This window comes from Suncus etruscus, chromosome 10 (genome assembly GCF_024139225.1).
Source record: "Suncus etruscus isolate mSunEtr1 chromosome 10, mSunEtr1.pri.cur, whole genome shotgun sequence".
In the NCBI taxonomy this organism is placed as follows: domain Eukaryota; kingdom Metazoa; phylum Chordata; class Mammalia; order Eulipotyphla; family Soricidae; genus Suncus; species Suncus etruscus.
In genome coordinates, this window is record NC_064857.1 from 36,096,776 (window position 1) to 36,119,454 (window position 22,679).

The 22,679-nt window shown below is 46.0% G+C and overlaps 2 protein-coding genes across 2 annotated transcripts in view; one reads left to right on the top strand and one right to left on the bottom strand.

Moving 5' to 3' along the window:
- The first annotated feature begins 6,184 nt into the window (after nucleotides 1–6,184).
- On the top strand, nucleotides 6,185–7,413 carry RPS27 (ribosomal protein S27). Its single transcript, XM_049781599.1, has 4 exons — nucleotides 6,185–6,218; nucleotides 6,502–6,610; nucleotides 6,891–7,001; nucleotides 7,385–7,413. The coding sequence occupies exons 1-4, from the start codon at nucleotides 6,213–6,215 to the stop codon at nucleotides 7,411–7,413; spliced, it is 255 nt and encodes an 84-aa protein (XP_049637556.1). The 5' UTR covers nucleotides 6,185–6,212.
- A 425-nt stretch (nucleotides 7,414–7,838) lies between these two features.
- Nucleotides 7,839–22,679, bottom strand: part of NUP210L (nucleoporin 210 like) — a 124,672-nt gene continuing 109,831 nt past the window's right edge. The window contains exons 34-40 of the mRNA XM_049781600.1: nucleotides 22,023–22,149; nucleotides 20,970–21,116; nucleotides 16,828–17,078; nucleotides 14,427–14,631; nucleotides 8,546–8,650; nucleotides 8,093–8,167; nucleotides 7,839–7,933 (exon numbers count right to left, since the gene is read on the bottom strand). Coding sequence (XP_049637557.1) covers nucleotides 7,839–7,933; nucleotides 8,093–8,167; nucleotides 8,546–8,650; nucleotides 14,427–14,631; nucleotides 16,828–17,078; nucleotides 20,970–21,116; nucleotides 22,023–22,149 — 1,005 coding nt within the window. The remainder of the gene's footprint in view (nucleotides 7,934–8,092; nucleotides 8,168–8,545; nucleotides 8,651–14,426; nucleotides 14,632–16,827; nucleotides 17,079–20,969; nucleotides 21,117–22,022; nucleotides 22,150–22,679) is intronic.

A 22,679-nucleotide genomic window follows, 5' to 3' on the forward strand; every position in this document is an offset into this window, starting at 1 on the left:
GGTGTGATCCCTGACATCCCATATGGTCCCCTGAGCCTGCCAGGAGCGATCTGGGTGCCGAGTCAGGAGAAACCCGAGTACCATCAGATGTGGCCCAAACAAATAAGAAAAGATTATACATCATAGAAAGATAGTACTAGGGGCCGGAGAGATAGCATGGAGGTAAGGCGTTTGCCTTTCATGCAGGAGGTCATCGGTTCGAATCCCGGCGCCCCATATGGTCCCCTGTGCCTGCCAGGAGCAATTTCTGAGCCTGGAGCCAGGAATAACCCCTGAGCACTGCCAGGTGTGACCCAAAAACCAAAAAAAAAAAAAAAAAAAAAAAAAAAAAAAAAAAAAAAGAAAGATAGTACTAATTACAATGTGAGAAAGATATAGGAAAACACATTAGCATGAAGGCCAAAAAGATAGCACAGGGAGTAGAGCTATTTCAGGTGTGATTCGTAAGCACAGAGTCAGGAGTTAACCCTGAGCATAGTTAAATGTGTCCCCCCTCCAAAAAATTAGCATAGTTCTTTTTGGAAAACAGCTTAGTAGTTTTTTTGCTAATTAATTTTTCTCAGAGCATCACTTTCCTAATACATAAAATGTGGATGATAAATAGTATCAATTGCAAGGAAATCGTTGCCAAGTAATCAGAAGAAAAAAACATAATTAATACTATATAAGGTCCTAGAGATATTATAGGGATTATAATATCTATGCCTGGGGCCCGAGAGATAGGACAGTGGTAAGGCATTTGTCTTGCATGCAGAAGGATGGTGGTTTGAATCCCAGTGTCCCATAAGGTCCCCTGAGCCTGCCTGGGGCGATTTCTGAGCATAGAGCCAGGAGTAGCCCCTGAGTGCTGCCAGGTGTGACCCAAAAACCAAAAACCAAAATTATGTGTGTGTGTGTGTGTGTGTGTGTGTGTGTGTGTATGTGCCTGTCAGCTAGCAAGGGTAACGTACGCACACACACACACACACACACACACACACACACACACACATACACACACACACACACACACCATACGTCTGAGGCATTCAGAACCAAGGATGTTTCCCTCTGCTGAAAAAAGATAAAGAACAGGCCCCAGGCTAATGATTATTCTATTCCAACTATGCTTCTAGAGTGCAAGAGGAAATAGGATACTTGCAGAGCAGCAGGACAGAGCAAAAACAGCTGGGGCAAGTGAGCTCCCTCTCTTGCTCTCTCTCATTTTGGGGCCATACCTAGTGGCACCCAGGGGTTACTCCTAGCTCTTCACTCAGAAATTGCTCCTTGAAGGCTTGGGGAACCATATGGGATGCTGGGGATCAAACCAGGCCAGTTGCATACATGGCAAAAAAATACACACACACACACACACACACACACACACACACACACACACACACACACACAAAACCCAGCTCGGCCACATGCATGGCAAACGTCCTACCCTCTGTGTTATCTCTCCAGCCCTAAATAGTGTTTTTGTTTGTTTGTTTGTTTGTTTTGGGGCCATACCCAGTGACATTCAGGGGTTACTCTTGGCTCTGTGCTCAGAAATTGCTTCTGGCTTGGGGAACCATATGAGACACTGGGGGATCAAACCATCGGTCCATCCTGGATCAACCAAGGCAAATGCCCTACCCCTGCACTGTTACTCCAGCCCCCCAAAATAGTAATTTTAATCTTTCTGCTGTTTTTTCAACACTTCCTCTTAGGTCCCAACAAAGCATAACATAATTTTATTGTTGTTGTTGGGAGAGGGGTGAGTGTTCTCAAATAACACTCAGGGGACTCGGGGACCCAATCCTATGATACTGTGCCAGCCAGGCCAGTGGTAGGGCGTGCAAATGTAATGCTATTCTGGCCCTCTGATGCTAGGAATCCCAAGGGTCCTCTGGTGGGACTGGAGGCCTCCAGACCCATACTTGCCTATGTTTATCAGATTGTGTAACAGAGCTGGGATGAGGGAGGGTCTTCAGTCCTGTACATCATCCTGGTCCTAGGTTCTTTTTAGGGGGTTATACGCAGGGCACAGGGTTTACTACTCACTCTACACGTAGGAATCATTCTTGGCTATGCTCAGGGGACCATATATGGTGTTTGCTATTGAACTCTGGTTGGCCATGCAAGGCAAGTGTCTATCTGCTATATTATTACCCTAGTGACTACCTTCTATTTTTATTATGGTTTAGAGAACTCATAAAGATAACTGAACTTTTTATTTTCTTTTGTTTTCGGGCCACACCCAGTGATGCCCAGGGGTTACTTCCGGCTCTGCACTCAGAAATCGCTACTGGCAGGCTCAGGGGACCATATGGGACACCAGGAATTGAACCCAGGTCCGTTCTGGGTCTGCCACGTGCAAGGTAAATGCCCTATTGCTGTTCTATCTCTCCAGCCCCAAGATGGCTGAACTTGAACCAAACCTTGGCCATACCTGGCAATGCTCAGGGGTTACTCCTGGCTCCACCCTCAGGAATTACTCCTGGCAGTGCTCAGGGGGCCATATGGAATGTTGCGAGATTGAACTTGAATTGGTCATATGCAAGGCAAGTGCCCTTATCTATTGTACTATCACTCTGCCACTCCCAATTTTTTTCAACTGAAAAATGAAAATATGAAGGCTGGTGAACTACCACAATGTCTTAGAGCAGCCTTGTTTAACAACCTGTTTGCACCTACCCGCGGCTTTGGCATTGGCCTGTCGCTTGAGCACCAGAGGTTTGGATCACTGTCCATGCAAGCATACTCTTGGATTCAGCTCCGAAATTCCTTATGTACTGAGCACTGCCCTGGCAGCTCTACAGTTTATCCTATTACCAGTGTGTGTGAATAGCACAAAGTGAATCGTGCAATCACTCATTCCTCCCAGCTCTGCAACTAGAAACTAGAAAGCTGTGTTAGTGCCAGGGCCAGACCTGCAACCTCTAGAGAGCAGATGCTGTGAACACAGGATGAAGGAAGGAGGGAGAGGAAAGGGGTCAAGGGTCACCTGTAAACAAGATCTCATGGTTCTCCAGCACTACCGGATGTGGCCCTACACTCCCCACTCAGTAAATAAGATTATTGCACATCCACCTTGTTGAGCCTTTAGGCTGGATCTGCCAAGGCCACAATCTGGTGTGATACCTCCCCCGCCTTTACCCCTGCCTGTAAGCACCACAGCCGGGTAGGACCGCAGACCTAGAGCATCACAACAGAAGGAAGTGGGGGCAGGGAGAGTATTAAAAAAAGCAAACAAGACGTCAGAGTGATTGTACAATGGGTAAGACACTTGTCCGTCCTAGGTTACCGCGTGCAAGGCAAACGCCCTACGGCTTGCACCACCACTCTGGCCCCAAGACACTTACTTGTCTTTCATGTGGTTAACCTGGGTTTGATCCCTGGCATTCCATATGGTTCCCCAGGAGTGATTCTTGGATGCAGAGTCAGAAGTATCCCCGGAGCATCACTGTATGTAGCCCTAATGCCAGTGGTGAGAGGATGGTGTCCCCTGGTGACTTATTGGAAGTGGGAAAGAAACAGGACATAGCTTTGAGAAGGGAATCTATTCCTTTCTCTCTTCATTTGTACTACCCAGGGAGTAGAACCAATAAAATATGAGATGATGAACCCCTACATGACATGGATCTCAAGTCTTGCTATTAGGCATGGATTCAAGAGAAAGAGAGAGAGAGAGAGAGAGAGAGAGAGAGAGAGAGAGAGAGAGAGAGAGAGAGAGAGAGAGAGAGAGAGAGGAGCAGGAGAGATAGTATGGAGGTAGGTCATTTGCCTTGCATGCAGAAGGACGGTGGTTCGAATCCCGGTATCCCATATGGTCCCCTCGAGCCTGCCAGGAGCAATTTCTGAGCATAGAGCCAGGAGTAACTCCTGAGTGCTGCTGGGTGTGACACCCCCCCAAAAAAAAAAGAGAGAGTGAGTGGTCGGTAAGCCCAGACAAAGATATGAGAATGTAAAATGCAGAAATGGTTTATTTGCTTAGCTAGCTAAGGGTCCAAGACTTCCACCTGACAGCAGGCTTCCCATCAAGGATCCCAAGATACCATTCCGCTCAGGTTATATAGATGTACAGCATCAATCTAGATCCATCCAGTTACTTTCCTATTGGCACCTGCCACATTTCAAAGAATACATCTTCTATTTCATTGCGTCCCGCTTAATGTTAAAATTCAGACAGCCTGATTCCATGGTCATAGACATTGACTTAAATGTCCCCTTTTTCCTATCTCTCCCATCCTACACCCACAAGAGATGTACCGGCCACCTGGTCCCGACCAGTGTTCTCCTGGCATCTCCAACTCTTATCTGAAGGCCACATTCCTATAGACATACAAACTAACAAAGGGAGTACAGAAGCTAATAAACAGTTTAGCAAAAAGCAGAAACTTTCACAGGGAAAGCAGAGTCAGAAACTTTTGCAGGGAAAGAATTCTCCTCAAGGTCCCACATTGCCAGCCACACTAGACTGCTGTCCATTTGATCCCTTGTGTAGGAGTTAATGCCCACCATCTGATATCTTGGGCAGCCATGGGACTCAGGGTGGAGCAAGAAATTGATCTTTGTAGGAAAGGAGAGTCAGTCCCAGACCTTACCCAAGCCTTTCCGGTCCTTTGTCTTTCTCTTGGAAAAGCATTTCAGGGGCAGTGAAGTAAAAACAGGATTTGATTTTATTTTATTTTTGTGGTTTTTGGTCACACCCGGCAGTGCTCAGGGGTTATTCCTGGCTCCAGGCTCAGAAATTGCTCCTGGCAAGCACGGGGGACCATATGGGACGCCGGGATTCGAAACGATGACCTCCTGCATGAAAGGCAAACGCCTTACCTCCATGCTATCTCTGGCCCCAAAAACAGGATTTCAATTAGAATTCCAGAGAAAGGGGAGGGAAAAGAGAGAGAGAATGAGAGAGAGAGAGAGACAGAGAGAGAGAGAGACAGAGACAGAGATAGAGACAAAGACAGAGTAAAGTAAACCCTCTCTAGAGAGTGTGTGGACTTCTTCAAAGGTAGAGAGAACCTTAGAGAAAAAGCACCAAACTCCGAAATTTGGATCAATTTAAATTTAAACCAATTAAAGAGGGGAGATGTGGGGGGACCTAAGTGGTACTACAGTGGGTAGGGCATTTGCTCTACATACAGTCAAACTGGGTTTGATTCCAGGCATCCCATATGGTCCCCGGAGCCTGCCAAGAATAATTTTTAAGACCAGAGCCAGGAGTAACCCCTAAGCACCACCAGATGTGGCCCCAAAATGTGTATCAAGTCACTATATGCAGTGGTTGGCATTACACAGGAGCACCTCCTTTGTTGTAAATTGTCTTTTATAGGGTTTCCCCAACCTGCCAACTGAGGGACTTTCAACCTAGACAAGAGTTCTATTGTTAAGGTGATTGTCTGGGTCTCTGGGAGAAGGGTTAATTAAGGATAGTAAATGATCTTCTTTGATATTCCTTTTCTGCTCTTTTGTTCCTGCTGGAGCTTCTCTTCCAAAGGCTTAAGTTTCAGTATTCATAAGGTGTAGGGCACTAAGCTTGGAATTAAGAAGTTACAAGAATTGGGCCTGAGAGATAGTATAAAAGTAGGGCGTTTGCCTTTCATGCAGAAGGACGGTGGTTAGAATCCCGGCATCCCATATGGTCCCCCGAGCCTGTCAGGAGCGATTTCTGAGCATAGAGCCAGGAGTAACCTCTGAATGCTGCAGGGTGTGACCCAAAAACCAAAAAAAAAAAAAAAAAAAAAAAAAAAAAAAAGGAAGTTACAAGAATAACTTCTTCAAGTTCTGCTTCTTGGTTTTATTATATCCCAAGAACTTTTTGTTACATCCCAAAGAACTGAGTGCCATGGGGAGGGGGAGGTCCTTCCCTGTCTTGCTTCATCTTATTATATTATTCATATATATATATCATATATATGTATTATAATGTAATATAATCAATATAATATATAATCATAATATAATATATTCATATTATTTTCAGAGAAAATAAATAAATAAATTAAAAAATAACCTTGACAGAGATCAAAGGACCTCCTGAAGGCCTGATCAGGGCAAGTGAGAGCAATTTACAAGACCTTCTGCAAATGGCAGTTCCCGTGGTGACGACGCGCCCCGCCAAAGACCTTCCAAATATGGCGAACCAGAGGTTCTGACGTCACTTCCGCCAGCAACCCCCTATATAAGCGGCAGGATTTCCGCTTTCGCTCTTTTCCGGCGGTGACGGCCTCCCCCTTGAGAAGATGCCTGTGAGTGTCGGGTCCCCGTTTCTGCAACAACTCCCGTCCCGGGGCCCTGTTGATGCCGCGTCGCGACGGCGTCGGGCACCCCGAAGTGAGGGGTCGCTTTGACCCCCGCCATTTGCCTCGCGGGGTCTCTCAGCCCGCGGAGAAGGCCCCACGCCGCCCCGGGCGTGGAGCGGGAACAAGATGGCGGCCGGCCGCGCATGCGCAGTGTAACCCGTGTTTTAGGCCTTGTCCCTGGTCCCATGTCCCATGGGATCTGAGTGCTTTCTTATTTTTTGCCCCTTAGCTCGCCAAGGATCTCCTTCACCCCTCTCCGGAGGAGGAGAAGCGGAAGCACAAGAAGAAGCGGCTGGTGCAGAGCCCCAACTCCTACTTCATGGACGTCAAATGCCCAGGTGAGGGAGGGGTTCCAGGCCTGATGACACGTGCCCTGGACACCAGCATCTGTGCTTCGGGGACAGGGAATGCCAGGACCCAGGAATGGGCACCCCGAGTCAGTCCATCCTGGAGGCGGTAGTCTGAGCCATGTGCACGTTGTCATGCCTAGTTCAGCCTTAGCGAGTGATCTCAGCTGCCACCCAAAGCGTCCCCGACGGTTTAACGCAGCAGCTGGTGTTTTGCTGATGCCCCAGGCAGGCCTGTAAAACAGCAAGTTTTTGTTTTTTCTTGTTGCAGGATGCTATAAGATCACCACCGTCTTCAGCCATGCACAGACGGTAGTTTTGTGTGTGGGCTGCTCTACTGTCCTCTGCCAGCCTACAGGAGGAAAAGCAAGGCTTACAGAAGGTAAATGATCTAGCTAGCAAACATTACCGTTTTGATTTTTTTTTTTTTACAACTAAAGGGAACTTGAACGATGTTATTAGACCCTCTTAGGAAGTTCATTAGTTTACTAGTCCGTTTCCCTCTATGAGGAGTCTAATACTTGATTTCAAAGTACTTAGTGACAGCTGGGGTGGCTGTGATTGATAAAGTGGTTGAGAAATACAAAGCTGCAGCTTACTTTGTGGGGAATGGGAGATACTGTCTGTATCCTGTTTAGGAGAGCATTAAATGCTGAAGAAAGGAAAAAGAGCACTATCACTATAAAATAAAATAATAATGCTTTGAGTTTGGGATAGAGCAAATAAATGGGGCTGTCAGTTAATCTCTGAAATTTGTTCTTTCAGGGTGCTCCTTCAGACGGAAGCAGCACTAAACTCCCTGAATCAAGATGAATGGGAAACCGTCCCAATAAACACATTTTGGATACATGCTGTTTATTGTCTTATTTTACTGCTAGGAAGTTCCTGCCTCCAGTATTCGGGGGCAAGAAGATTGGACTACTAGTGTCATTTGGGGCAAGTAAGTGATTGAGTACTTCCACATTTGGGACATTTATCCATCTCCACATAGTGAATATAATCTTCAGTGCTTCATAACCTGGGCTGCAATAAGTGGAACATTTTCAACACTTTTCTTTGAATTAAGAACTGACCATTTAAAAACCAGTATCACACCACTTCAGTAGAAACAATTAAGCATCTTTTATTTGAAGTTCTTGGAAAGCTTGTTTGGAGGCTGATGTTACAGGTGTTATAGCAGGCTGCTAGGCTGGAAAGTGCCAGTCTGGTCCCAGAGATCTTAGTGCCTTGTACTCCATAGCCAATGTGGAAATCGGTTCTGAGCTCCTGGGGTTTGTGGGTTCACAAAAGGTCGGGGAGGTGTGGTATAAGAACCTAGAAGTAAGGGTAAGATAAGTGGAAAAATAAAATCAAGGGTTCTTGGGTTTGGTGTTGGAGGTTGAACCCGGGGCTTTATACATGCAAAGCAAGCTCTATTATCAAGAGTTCCATTCCTGGCCTGGTCTGTGCTGGTCTGTAGAGGTGGTTCTTTACCTCTGTGTGGATGCCCTAGAGATGGTACGTAGACGACTGGAGCGGTTTGTATCCTGTTTAGGAGAGCATTATATGCTGAAGAGAGAATAAGGGAAAAGTTACCAAAGCATAAGATGGATAAAAAGTAATGCTGACATTAGATATCAGTACCACTATAAAAGAAAGTAGTAATGCTTTGAGTTATATATGATTAAAGCTATGAACTCTATTTTGAGGTTTTTCTAATTCTGGCTAAAAGAAATGCAGCTGTAGATAACTGGTGTGTGGTTGCCGAGTGGTGGTGTATAGGCCAGTTTGTTGAACTAGATGGCTAGGACAGCTAAGTTAGTCTCAATTGTCACAAATTAGATGTGATAAATGGCTAATTTTCATCCTCATTTAGTTTGTGAAATAAAATGGAGGCAGTTTCCAAGTCAAAAGTCTACCGTGATGAATATGAATATAAGAACTTACCTAGAAAGATGAAAGCTGTTGATGCCAACACCGCAAAGAGGGTAAAGAGGAGGACCTGGTAAGAGCCTATGAAGTGCTGGAGGACACCCGACTCTCCACACGGATCTATATGTTGGCCAGAATGAAAGAATGTTAATTCCAGAACAGTTATATTTAAATAAACTTGTGGCCTGGCTATGAAAATGACTGACAGAAGAATCATTCAAGTCCCAGCCCTTTAGGATATTTTTCATTCAAGTCCCAGCCCTTTAGGATATTTTTTCTTGATCAGTGTAAGGGATGAGTTATTTTGACTTGTTCCTATTTCCAAATCAAAACAATTCTTTTTTTTTTTTTTTTTTTTTTTTTTGGTTTTTGGGTCACACCCGGCGTTGCTCAGGGTTTACTCCTGGCTGTCTGCTCAGAAATAGCTCCTGGCAGGCACGGGGGGACCATATGGGACACCGGGATTTGAACCAACCACCTTTGGTCCTGGATCGGCTGCTTGCAAGGCAAACGCCGCTAACTCTCCGGGCCCTTTTTTTTTTTTAAATCAAAACAATTCTAATTTTTTTTTTTTGTTTTTGTTTTGGTTTTTGGGCCACACCTGGCGGTGCTCAGGGGTTACTCCTGGCTGTCTGCTCAGAAATAGCTCCTGGCAGGCACAGGGGACCATATGGGACACCCGGGATTTGAACCAACCACCTTAGGTCCTGGATCGGCTGCTTGCAAGTCAAACGCCGCTGTGCTATCTTTCCGGGCCCAACAATTCTAATTCTTGACCCTTTAGCTGTTAATGTTTCAGCTTACCAAAGGTGTTTTTTTTTGTTTTGTTTTTGGGTTTTTGCTCTGGGTTACTCTTGGCAGGGTGGGGGGGCCATATGGGATGCGAAATTCTATCCTGAATTGGCTGCTTGCAATGAAAATGCCCAATGCTATGCTATCTCTCTGGCCCCACCAAAGGATATTTAAAATTTGTTCTAAAATAAAGTGTTAACTTTTTTTCTACACTTCAACCTGAAGTGTCATGCTGCTTTCATCAAATTTATAGCATGATTATCTAAAACTTTTTTTTTTTTTTGGTTTTTGGGCCACACCTGGCGGTGCTCAGGGGTTACTCCTGGCTGTCTGCTCAGAAATAGCTCCTGGCAGGCACAGGGGACCATATGGGACACCGGGATTCGAACCAACCACCTTTAGTCCTGGATCGGCTGCTTGCAAGGCAAACGCCGCTGTGCTATCTCTCCGGGCCCGGGATTTTTTTTTTAAACTAGTTTTTCTTAAACTAGGGCTTATTCTCAAGATCAATAAAGTTTGGTTTTTATATGGATAGTGTTTTTGGCATTGCCTTTTGGGCAACACCCACCTGTGCTCAAGGTTTATGCTTGGCTCTGCTCAGGAATCACTCCTGGTGAGCTGGGAGATCAGATGGGATACTGGGGATCAGGCCAAGGTGGGCGCTGTGTACAAGTTCCCTACCTGTTGTATTATCTCTGGCCTGGCATTGATTTTGTTTTAATTCGATTTTTTTTTTGTTTGTTTTTTGTTTTTGTTTTTGTTTTTTTTTGTTTTTGGACCACACCCGTTGACGCTCAGGGGTTACTCCTGGCTATGCGCTCGCTCAGAAGTTGCTCCTGGCTTCTTGGGGGACCAAATGGGACACCGGGGGATCGAACCGCGGTCTGTCCAAGGCTAGCGCAGGCAAGGCAGGCACCTTAATTCGATTTGTTAATGTCTAGCTTGTACTGAAGCCTTGGAATCCCCTAGCATTTCTGGGTGTGGCCTACAAACAGTAATGTTTTGTTTTGAGGCTACACTCTAGAGCTTGGGATCCTAGTACAAAGTTCTCTTAAACCCAACAAGAATTTAATTTTTTTCTTTTGGTTTTTGGGTTACACTGGGCACCGCTCAGGGGTTACTCCTGGCTCTATGCTCAGAAATCGCCCCTGGCAGGCACTGGGGACCATATGGGATGCCGGGATTCGAACCACTGTCCTGCATGGAAGGCAAACGCCTTACCTCCATGCCATCTTGCCGGCCCCTTATTTTTTTAAATATATTTTTATTTTGGGTTACAGTCACAAACAGAACACCCCCCCTTTACCAGTGTAACATTCCCCCCTCCCCCTTCCCATCCCCTGCCAGTATTCGAGACAGGCATTCTACTAGTTATTTTTAAGTTCAGTAAATTTTTTTCTTAAAGGATAAGGGTTAAAAATAAATAGTAGGGCCGGGCGGTGGCGCTGGAGGTAAGGTGCCTGCCTTGCCTGCGCTAGCCTAGGACGGACCGCGGTTCGATCCCCCGGCGTCCCATATGGTCCCCCAAGAAGCCAGGAGCAACTTCTGAGCGCATAGCCAGGAGTAACCCCTGAGCGTCACAGGGTGTGGCCCAAAAACCAAAAATAAATAAATAAATAAATAAATAGTAAAGGTGTGACAGTGGCAATCACCATGTTTGCATGGGCCCAGAAAATTTATGAGAAAAATGGAAAAAAAATCCTTGGCCCGATTACAAGAAGGCCTCACCCCCGAAGTTTATTGGTTTACCTCCATGCTATCTCTCCGGCCCCTTCAGTCATCTCTTGATAACCCACCCAAACTATTTCTAGCCTTCAGTTTTTGTCTCATGGAATGGGAGTTTGGGTGGAACCTTTAGTAAATCTCAGAATGTTAATTTTCCTTTTCCCTTTCACTCAGTGTCCTTAAATTATGTGAAATTTAACAAGACAATTAAAAAAATCACAGGAGAGGGCCCGGAGAGATAGCACAGCGGCGTTTGCCTTGCAAGCAGCCGATCCAGGACCAAAGGTGGTTGGTTTGAATCCCGGTGTCCCGTGCCTGCCAGGAGCTATTTCTGAGCAGATAGCCAGGAGTAATCCCTGAGCACCGCCAGGTGTGGCCTAAAAAACCAAAAAAAAAAAAAAATCACAGGAGAATGTGAAAAGCCTTGTAGAATGGAGAAAATGCAGGTTAGGTGTTATTTTTCTGTTGTTTTTTGTTTTTGTTTTTCGGGCCACACCCGTCTGATGCTCAGGAGTTACTCCTGGCTAAGCGCTCAGAAATTGCCCCTGGCTTGGGGGGATCGAACCACGGTCCTTACCTCACAGGGTCTCAAACTCAGGTACAACATTTTGTGTCCTCACCCCCCAATGTTCAAGGCTTACTACTGACTTTGCACTCAAGGATCACCTCGACTTTGCCTCCTGCGGCCCCCAGGTAAATTGAGTTTGAGACCCCTGTGCCACCTTGCTGGTCCCTAGGTGTTTTGCAGAGTAGATTCTGGTTCTATCTCTACCTGCATAACCCCTGGGCAATGCCATGGTCAGTCCTATGCACTAAGCCAGAAACAGTCCAACCTCCCCTCCCAAAGCTTTAGTAACTAAAAATCTCAGGTCTGATGATAGTTGTAAATTTGAAGTGAAAATTTTGAGGTCTGATAGAAAATTCTACCTAGATTTTGTTGGTGACAATCGTGTTGATAGTGTTCTATACTCAGAAATACTAGGTTTCAGAGGAAACTGAAAATAAAGAAGTTTCCCTTAGGGCATGGATACTTTGACTTTTGTCCTTTGGTCCTTGAGATGAGATAGATGAATTCATTTGAAAACTTGTCTCAGAACAGGCTGGGGTTGAACTCTTTGTAGTTCAAATAGACCATGTACAATCTAATTTCCAATTTTTTTGTGGTCTGTGTGGGGTCACACTGAGGTCTACCCAGGGATCATTCCTGGCAGGCTTTGGAAACCTTATGGGATGCTATGGATTGAACCTGGGTTGTTTATGCAAGGCCAAGTGCCCTATTTCTGTATTATAGCTCTGGCACCTTTAAACTTTTAAAAACAAGACTGCATATCAATGTTTAATACAGAAGTATAAAAACATTTTTTGTTGTTTTTGGGTCATACCTGGCAGCGCTCAGGGGTTTCTCTTGGCTCTATGCTCAAATCGCTCCTGGCAGGGTCAGGAGACCATACTGGATGCTGGAATTCGAACCACCATGTCCTGCGTGCAAGGCAAATGCCCTACCATTGTGCTGTGCTATCTTTCCGGCCCCTGAATTAAAGGCTTTCTTAACCTTCACAAACAACTTAAGGCTGGAGAGAGATAGTTCATAGGATTTGATAAGGTCTGTCCCTGCCAGGACTACCTTGGAGTGGGGATATAAATAACAGGAGGTGGGAATGGCTTTTCTTTTGGGGGCCCCCACCATGAGGTGCTCTGGTTATTTCTGATTCTGTACTCAGGAATTAACACACCTAGGGGCCAGAGAGATAGCACTGTGAGCTGATCCAGGACATATGGTGGTTCAAATCCTGGCATCTTATATGGTCCCCATATAGGAGCTATTTCTGACCACAGAACTAGGAGGAACCCTTGAGTGCCACTGCGTGTGACCCAAAAACCCACCCCCCCCCCAAAAAAAAAGGAATTAACACCTGGGAGTATTTAGGGGACTTTAGAGGATACCAGGGATTAAACTCAGATTGGCCACAGGCAAAGCAAATGCTTTACCTGCTTGCTATACTATCTCCGGCCCCTTCGGACACTTTGGACTACCATCAAATGGAGCACACGGACAACTCAGGTTCCTCCCACATTATAGATGGTCCCCCATGCCTATCAGGCGTGATCCCTGAGCAAGCCCAGAGCACTGCTAAATGTAGACCAAAATCAAACCAAAAAACAGTTATTTAGTATGAGTCTGTCAGCTTCCTAAGTGTATTAACCCTTATTTTTTTTGGGCTACACCCAGTGATGCTCAGGGGTTACTTCTGGCTATGCACTCAGAAATTGCTCCTGGCTTGGGGGACCATTTGGGACACTGGGGATCGAACCAAGGTCCTTCCTGGATCGGCCACTTGCAAGGCAAAAGCCCTATCGCTGTGTTATCACTCTGCTCCCTCCCCTTACTTTATTTTTATTGGTGGTTGCTCCAATTGTATCCTGTGGAGTTCAGGTGAAACCTGGGCATCCTGCTTGCAAATCCTGCATGCAAGTGGTCTAAATGGACAACTGTTTTCAGACCTCTTTTGGGGATGTTTATTTTTTGGTCATACTTGGCAGTGCCAAGGGCTTGCTCCTGGCTCTGCTCAGGAATCACTTCTGTCAGTGCTTGGGAGACCATATGATGCTGAGGATCAAACTGGTCAGCCTCGTACAAGGTCAGCATCATGTCCGCTGTGTTCTCTGAATCTGAAGTTAAGCAGGTTTGGAAAACCAGTATTCACTTCGAGCAGTCTTGGATTTGAATGTTTTTCATTCTGAATTCTGAGTAATACACTGTCTTCTTTTTTTTTTTTTTTTTTTTTTGTGGATTTTGGGTCACACCCGGCAGTGCTCAGGGGTTATTCCTGGCTCCAGGCTCAGAAACTGCTCCTGGCAGGCACGGGGGACCATATGGGGCGCTGGGATTCGAACCGATGACCTCCTGCATGAAAGGCAAACGCCCTACCTCCATGCTATCTCTCTGGCCCTGTAATACACTGTCTTATTTGCTCTAGTAAAAAGGCAGCTACCAGGGGCTAGACAGAGAGTACAGTAGTTTGGGCAACTGCCTTGGTCTGTCCCCAGCACTCCCAATATAGTCCCTCGAACTTTGCTAGGGACTATATTAGATTGCAGTGGATTTTTGAGTGTAGAATCAAAAGGAAGGCCTGAGCACTGCTGAGTGTGGCTCAGAAACAAAAAATAAAGAGTAGTTCCTAGGACTGAAGCAATAACATGGATGTCGGGCATTTACCTTCATGTTGCCGAACCAGGACGGACGGTGGTTTGAATCCTGGCATCCCATATGGTCCCTCATGCTGGCCTGCCAGGAGCTATTTGTGAGCTCAGAGCCAGGAGTAACCCCTGAGCACCACAGCGTGTGGTCCTCAAACAAACAAGTAACTCCCAGGCTCACCTGCATCAGGGTTTTCTTTCTTCACTCTCACTTGCACAGCCTCATTTTGGCTTGTTAGTAAACAGGAAACATTGATGAAAGCTGGAACAAGTAGTTGCTGCATCGAAGTGAAGTTGACCACTCGCACTGTATAGACAGCCAGGTTAGGCATGAGAGACAAGTACCGGTGGCTAGAGACCACTAGGTTGGGAGAACTGGAGAAAACCTGGGAGAAAAGAGAAAATGGTACGTCTATGAAAAGAGAATCAGTTGTTCTAGTGCCTTGCAATCTTTTTTTTTTTCTTGGGCAGGGCGACACCAGGCAGTTCTAAAGTTACTCTTGGGGGCTAGAGAGAGAGCACAGTGGTAAGGCATTTGCCTTGCATGCAGCAGATTCAGAACGGATTGTGATTCGAATCCCAGCATCCCATATGGTCCCCCAAGCCTGCCACGAGCATTTCAGCACAGAGCCAGGAGTAACCCCTGAGCATCGCCGGGTGTGACCTGCAAACCAAAAAAGAAAAACTCTTGGGGCCGGGCGGTGGCGCTGGAGGTAAGGTGCCTGCCTTGCCTGCGCTAGCCTAGGACGGACCGCGGTTCGATCCCCCGGCGTCCCATATGGTCCCCCAAGAAGCCAGGAGCAACTTCTGAGCGCATAGCCAGGAGTAACCCCTGAGCGTCACAGGGTGTGGCCCAAAAACCAAAAAAAAAAAAAAAAAAAAAAAAAAAAAAGAAAAACTCTTACTCCTGGTTCTGTTCTCAGAAACTGTTCCTGGTAGGCTCAGGCCCCTCTTGTCCCATATTGCACTCAAAGTGACAACTGATCCTATAGTCAGCTGACAGTTATTTGCCTTAAGTCATAAATACATGAAGGTGTATTGTAGAATAGGAATAAAAATGACTTGTGAGACTAAGCTTTAAAAAAGCCAGAGAGTTGGGGCCGGAGAGATAGCATGGAAGTAAGTCATTTGCCTTTCATGCAGAAGGACAGTGGTTCGAATCCCGGCATCCCATATGGTCCCCCGTGCCTGCCAGGGGCGATTTCTGAGCATAGAGCCAGGAGTAACCCCTGAGCACTGCCGGGTGTGACCCAAAATCCAAAAAAAAAAAAAAAGGCCAGAGAGTACAGTGGGGAAGGTGTTTGGCCTTGCACTATGACCTGGATTGAGAAAATAGAACCTCACAATGTTTGGTCACAGGATTTAAACCACAGACTATTATTCAAACATGAAGTCTAGGGGGCCGGAGTGATAGCACAGTGGTAGGGCATTTGCCTTGAACACTGCCAACACAGGACAGACCCAGGATCAATCCCCAGCGTTCCATTTGGTCCCCCGAGCCTTCCAGGAGTGACTTCTGAGCACAGAGTCAGGAGTAGCCCCTGGGTGCCACTAGGTTGGCCCAAAAACCAACCAAACAAAACATGATGAAGTCTAATAATTTTGGGAGGGAGATTGGGCCATAAGGTGCTCATGGATTGTTCTTGATGGAGTTTGAGAACACTGATAGATTTTCTTCACTCTTTTAGGATTTTCTTTGGTGCTATAAGGAGATGGCTTAGGCAATGATGGCTAACCTTTTTGAGCCCGAGTGCACAAACTACCACACAATGCCCGGCCCTCCCAATGGCCAGTCCGACCCTGTTGCCAGGTGAGCTGCAAAGCAGACACCAGCACACTTGCCTCCCACCGAGCCGCATATCTTAATTGCAGACCCTTTCCCACGTGCCAGCTGCAAGGCCTTCGCGTGCCACCGCTGGCACTCGTGCCATCGGTTCGCCATCGAGGGCTAAGAGGGTTGAAACTCCTGCATTGCATATGGAAGATTTGAATTAAACCCTTGGTACACAGTTCTTTGAGCATTGCCTGAGAGTAATTTCTTTTGAGCTGAGGGAGGCTCTCCCATTTATTTCTCTGCCCCAAGCACCACCAGGTATGATACAAAAAATATTTTTCTGGGCTGGAGTGATAGTGTAGCAGTAAGGTGTTTGCCTTGCATGTGGCCGACCCAGGTCAGATCTAGGTTCAATCCCCGGCATCCCATATAGTCCCCAACTCTGTCAGGAGTGATTTCTGAGCACAGAGCCAGGAGTAATCCCTGAGCGCTGCCGGGTGTGGCCCAAGAAACCAAAAAAGAAAAATTTTTTTTTTTTTTTTTTGGGTTTTTGGGTCACACCCGGCAGCGCTCAGGGGTTGCTCCTGGCTCTGTGCTCAGAAATCGCTCCTGGCAGGCTTGGGGGACCATATGGGATTCCGGGTTTCAAACTACCATCCTTACACATGAAAGGCAAACACCTTACCTCCATGCTATTTCTCTGGCCCTCTTATGGTAAATTTTAAAGCAAGTCACTTGAGTAACTTCAGTTACCTTGGTCTGGGAATTAAAAACTGATAATTGTGTTTTGGTTTACTCCTCAACATACCTCTAGCTTTTCTAGAACTCTGTCCATTCCAAATATTTTTAGCTCCCCAATATCCTTTTTGTGGCCAAGAATCAATTCTGACTGGTTGAGATAAAAGGCTGGGATGAAAGGAATGAGGATTCTTTGCATTCCATTCTTACTACGTTCACTGACCAGAGTCGCCCACCCATAGACTGAGGTGTCAGAAATACTGAGGGCCTGGAGCAGCTCTTTTGTCTGAGGTCGAGCCTTGATTATGCAGACATAAACCCCTAAAGAAAAGAAAAACAGCAAGTTTCAGAAGCTCTATTCAACCTACAAGATTAGTATAGGAAGGAAAAATGGTAATAAGCAAATTTCAGAAATGTGAACTAGTTTTTAGTATTGAACATTAGTTTGCAAGTGACCATAAAGATGAGAATAACAACAACAACAAAAAAAAGATGAGAATAACAAAAAGAACCCATCAACTAGGGATCAGAGAGCTAAGACAGTGGGAAAGGCCTTTGCACATTGCCAACCCGGTTTTGATTCCCAGTACCATAAGGGTCCCCCATCACCACTAGTAAATCATTCCTGATTAGTGTCAAGAATAAGCCCGATGAGGCAGAGCATGGTGCAAGCAGTTGGGCGTTTGCCTTGCACGCGCTAACCTAGGACAGACTGCGGTTTGATCTCCCAGCTTCCCATATGGTCCCCCAAGCCAGGAGTGATTTCTGAGCGCATAGCCAGGAGTGAAGTGGCCCCTGAACATCACCGGGTGTGGCCCAAAAAGCAAAAAAAGAAAAAGAAGGGCCCGGAGAGATAGCACAGCGGCGTTTGCCTTGCAAGCAGCCCATCCAGGACCAAAGGTGGTTGGTTCGAATCCCCGGTGTCCCACATGGTCCCCTGTGCCTGCCAGGAGCTATTTCTGAGCAGCCAGCCAGGAGTAACCCCTGAGCACTGCTGGGTGTGGCCCAAAAACAACAAAAACAAAAAAACAAAAAAAAAAAAGAAAAAGAAGAAGCCTGAAACAACCTGGAGTGATCCAAAAAGAAAAGGCCCCTAAAGTTTGTTTTTTAAGTTTTGGGGCCATACCAGTAATGCTCAGGAATTACTTTTGGTGGTGCTCAGGGGGCCATATAGAATCAAACCTGGCTTAGCTATGTGCAAGGCAAATGCTCTACCCTCTGTATTATCACTCTGCCTACCTGAGCCTGCTCTTAATACCATTATCTGCTACTCATACCAGGAATTATTAAGAAAGAATACAGGCCAGACAAAGGAATATAGAAAGAAATCAATAGAAAGGCAAGCCTTGGAACTGGTTTTATCACTTCTATCAAATCCCCTTCTCACCACTTTTTTTTTTTTTGGTTTTTGGGTCACACCCAGCAGTGCTCAGGGGTTATTCCTGGCTCCAGGCTCAGAAATTGCTCCTGGCAGGCACAGGGGACCATATGGGGCGCCGGGATTTGAACCAATGACCTCCTGCATGAAAGGCAAACGCCTTATCTCCATGCTATCTCTCCGGCCCTCACCACTTTTTTTTTTTTTCCGTTTTTTTTTTTTTTTTTTTTTGTGGTTTTTGGGTCACACCCGGCAGTGCTCAGGGGTTACTCCTGGCTCCATGCTCAGAAATTGCTCCTGGCAGGCACGGGGGACCATATGGGACGCTGGGATTCGAACCGATGACCTCTTGCATGAAAGGCAAACGCCTTACCTCCATGCTATCTCTCCAGCCTCTTTTTTTCCGTTTTTTTTTTTTTTTTTTTTTTTTTTTTTTTTTGTGGGCCTCACCACTTTTTATGGCAAGCTTCCTATCATGGACTAGTCCTCCTGTCACTCATACCTATTTTCTCTAGATATTACTACCATATTGCCATTTATTATTTTTAATGCCACAAATGATTATTCTGTGTCTACACCTCTCTGACTCTTTTCACTCAGAATAATAATCTGATGTGTTAATATATGTACAGATGATGCACTGTACATGGCTGTGTTTTTGTGTATTCACAAGAAACAGAAGTTGCACACCTGTACATTGTGTCCACTCATTATATGAGAGACTGGATTCAAAAAAACTCCCTGCTGAACTAAATTCTGTGATAGATGACACAGTAAAGATAATTTGTGAGGGGCTGGCAAGATGGCGCTAGAGGTAAGGTGTCTGCCTTGCAAGCGCTAGCCAAGGAAGGACTGGTTCAATTCCCTAGCATCCCATATGGTCCCTCCAAGCCAGGGGCGATTTCTGAGCGCTTAGCCAGAAGTAAGTCCTGAGCATCAAATGGGTGTAGCGTCACTGGGTGTGGCACCAAAACCAAAACAAAACAAAACAACCCAACCCCACTTTAATAGTTTGTGTATTTTTATTATTTATACTTTTTCCCTCCTCTTTGGTGCTGATGCTGTGATGCCTGTAGGTCAAAAATTTCCTGGCTGTAGTACTCATACTCTTTTCAGCCATGGTGCTGACATTTGCACTTGAGCTGTGATATTCACATATGTGCGTGCCAGGGGTCACACTGAGTGACATGTTATGATTGCGGTGCTTGTCAAAGGTTGTATTTCTTGTCCACTTGCACATACTTTAGGAGGGTACTTTTTTGGGGGGGGTCCATGCCCGCCCAGGTTCGTCCCAGATCCGCTGCTTGCAAGGTAAATGCTATTGCTCTGGACCCTGGGAAGGTACTTTTGAGCCACACCTGGTGGTGTTTGGGGGCTACTCCTGGCTCTGAGCTTCAGATCACTCCTGGAAGTGCTCTGGAGACTGTGGTGTGAGGTATTTAACCAGGCTTCCTATGTGCAAAGCCTGTGCGCTAGCTCATTGAGCACTCTCTATCTACATGTGGCCCAAAAACCCACAACCAAAAATTTGAATACACATATTGTGCCCTGAGTACCACCTGGAATGGTCCCTGAGAACCAGGAGTAAACATGTATTGAGGGGGCCGGGTAGGTGGCGCTGGAGGTAAGGTGTCTGCCTTGCAAGCGCTAGCCAAGGAAGGACCGCGGTTCGATCCCCCGGCGTCCCATATGGTCCCCCCAAGCCAGGGGCGATTTCTGAGCACATAGCCAGGAGTAACCCCTGAGCGTCAAACGGGTGTGGCCCAAAAACCAAAAACCAAAAAAAAAAAAACAAAAAAAAACAAAAAAACATGTATTGAGGGCTAGAGAAATAGTAGAGGGGTTAAGGTGCTTGCTTGCATCCTGTTGACCTGGTTCAATCTCTTGTACTACTTAAGAGACCCCAAGCACTGCCAGGGTACAGAGCAAGAAAAATCCCCTTAGCACCACCAGGTGTGGCTCAACTTCTACCATCACCACAAAGAAAGAATTGAAAAAGAAAAGTAGGGGCTGGAGCGATAGCACAGCGGTAAGGCATTTGCTTTGCACAGGGCCAATACAGGACTGATCCTAGTTCGAATTCCCACATCCCATTTGGTCCCCCGAGCCTGCCAGGAGTGATTTCTGAGTGCAGAGCCAGGAGTAACCCCAAGTGTGACCCAAAAACCAAAAAATAAATAAATAAAAAATAAGTAAAAAAAAAAAGGGCCCGGAGAGATAACATGGAGATTTGCCTTGCATGCAAAAGGGCTGTGGTTCAAATACCGGCATCCCATATGGTCCCCTGAGCCTGCCAGGAGCGATTTCTGAGTATAAAGCTAGAAGTAACCCTGAGCGCTGCTGGATGTGACCCAAAAACCAATATATATATTGGGAAAAAAGATTGAGAAAGATTTCATAGCTGTATAGCAAATGAAGTCACACTATAATTTTAACCCAAGAAGAGAGTAACAGGCCAGGGCAATAATCCCCGTAGGCAATCATTCCAAAGCATAGAAGCAGGAGAAACCCCTGAGCATCATCAGGTGGTGGCCTCAATACAAAAAATCAAATGAGACTGACAATAGTACAGGAGTCTGAATACAGGACTCTGGTCAGACAGAACTGTGGGTAAGGCACCTTGCACATGATTGACCCAGGTTTGATCCCCACCACCCCATATGATTTCCTGGACTCTGCCAAGAGTAATTCCTGACAGCAGAACCAGGAGTAACCCCTGAGAATTTCTGAGGTTGACCCAGCTCTCAAAAGCAATCCCCCCCCAACAACAACAACAAACCACTCAAAAAACAAATACGAATTTAAAGAGACCAGATTAATTCAGTGGAACCCACCTTTCTCCATACTGAAATCAGACTGGACGTGAAAGACTTTACTTGCTGGAATATCTAGCAAAGTGTTACTAAACTGTATATGGCACAGCATGAGTGTCTCTGGAAGTAGTGTTGTAATGGCTGAGGTTTGATTTGGGGTACAGGTTCCTAAGAAGCAGAAAAAATTATTTTGTTATATAAATTGTAAAAAAAGAATGACTGACAGAAGCAGTTTAGTATTAAGTAATAAAAGGGTCAGGTTTCCCCTGATTTATCCAGCTCTGTTGATTCTGCTGGAATTAAGGTGAAAGAATTTAAATATGATCACCCTTGCCTCAGTTCGCATGTAAATAACTATAGGAGGATTTCCTTTATCGACAGGGAGAAAAGACAGATGATAGAGAAATCATTTAGCTATTAAAAATACACAAAACGGGGCCGGGCGGTGGCGCTAGAGGTAAGGTGCCTGCCTTGCCTGCGCTAGCCTTGGACGGACCGAGGTTTGATCCCCCGGTGTCCCATATGGTCCCCCAAGCCAGGAGGGACTTCTGAGCGCATAGCCTGGAGTAACCCCTGAGCGTCAAACGGGTGTGGCCCAAAATGCAAAAAAAAAAAAAAAAAAAAGAAATACACAAAACGACTATTTTGGGGGGCCAGAGCTATAGCACAGCAGGTAGGGCATTTGTCTTGCATGTGGCTGACTTGGGTTTGATCCCCGACATCCGATATGGTCCCTGGAGTCTGCCATAAGTGATTTCTGAGCACAGAGCCAGGAGTTTTGGGTCACACCCAGCAGTGCTCAGGGGTTACTCCTGGCTCTGTGCTCAAAAGTCGCCCCTGGCAGGCTTGAGAGGGATCCTATGGGATGCCAGGAATCGAACTCAGGTCAGCTGCATGCAAGGCAAACACCCTACTGCTGTGTTATTGATCTGGCCCTTCAGTCATAATTTCTGATGTTTCATAGCTCTCAACTATTAGGTAGTAAAATTTTGAACCAGAACTTGGATTACTATGAATTCCAAGAGGTAAGTGACTGAAGGACCATGGGGTCCCTCAGACTTAGAGATTCCTGACCTTTTACATTGACACCATTTGTGCTTGTGGTGACGAAGAGCTTGAACACAGATGAACTGGGGGTATTGGTGAGGTAAGTCTTGCGATCATAACTGAACGTCAATCTTGATATTGCATTGACCACTACCTGTCATCAAACCAAAAGAAAATGTGTACCCATATTATTTGAAAGCTTCTCCCCTTCCACCTCAGAACTTAACAAAATGCATCTATGTCACACAAATGCAAGTTGCCCTTCTAGTGATCCCAGTTGAGAAACACAAAATTTGTTCACTGTGGAGAAGAAAATGACATTTATTTATTTGTTTGTTTGTTTGTTTTTGGGTCACACCTTGATGCGCTTAGGGTTACTCCTGGCTCTGCTCAGAAAAAGCTTCTGGCAGGCACGGCAGACCACATGGGATGCCAGCACTTAAACCACTGTCCATCCTGGGTCGGCTGCTTGCAAGGCAAACGCCCTATAGCTTTGCTATCTCTTTGACCCCGGCACTTTTTTTTTTTTTGTTTGTTTCTGTTTTTGGGTCATACCCAGCAGCCCTCAGGGATACTCCTGGCTCAATGGTCAGAAATCGCTTCTGCAGGCTCAGGGGAGACATGAGATGCCAGGATTCGAATCACCGTCCTTCTGCATGCAAGGCAAATGCCCCACCTCCATGC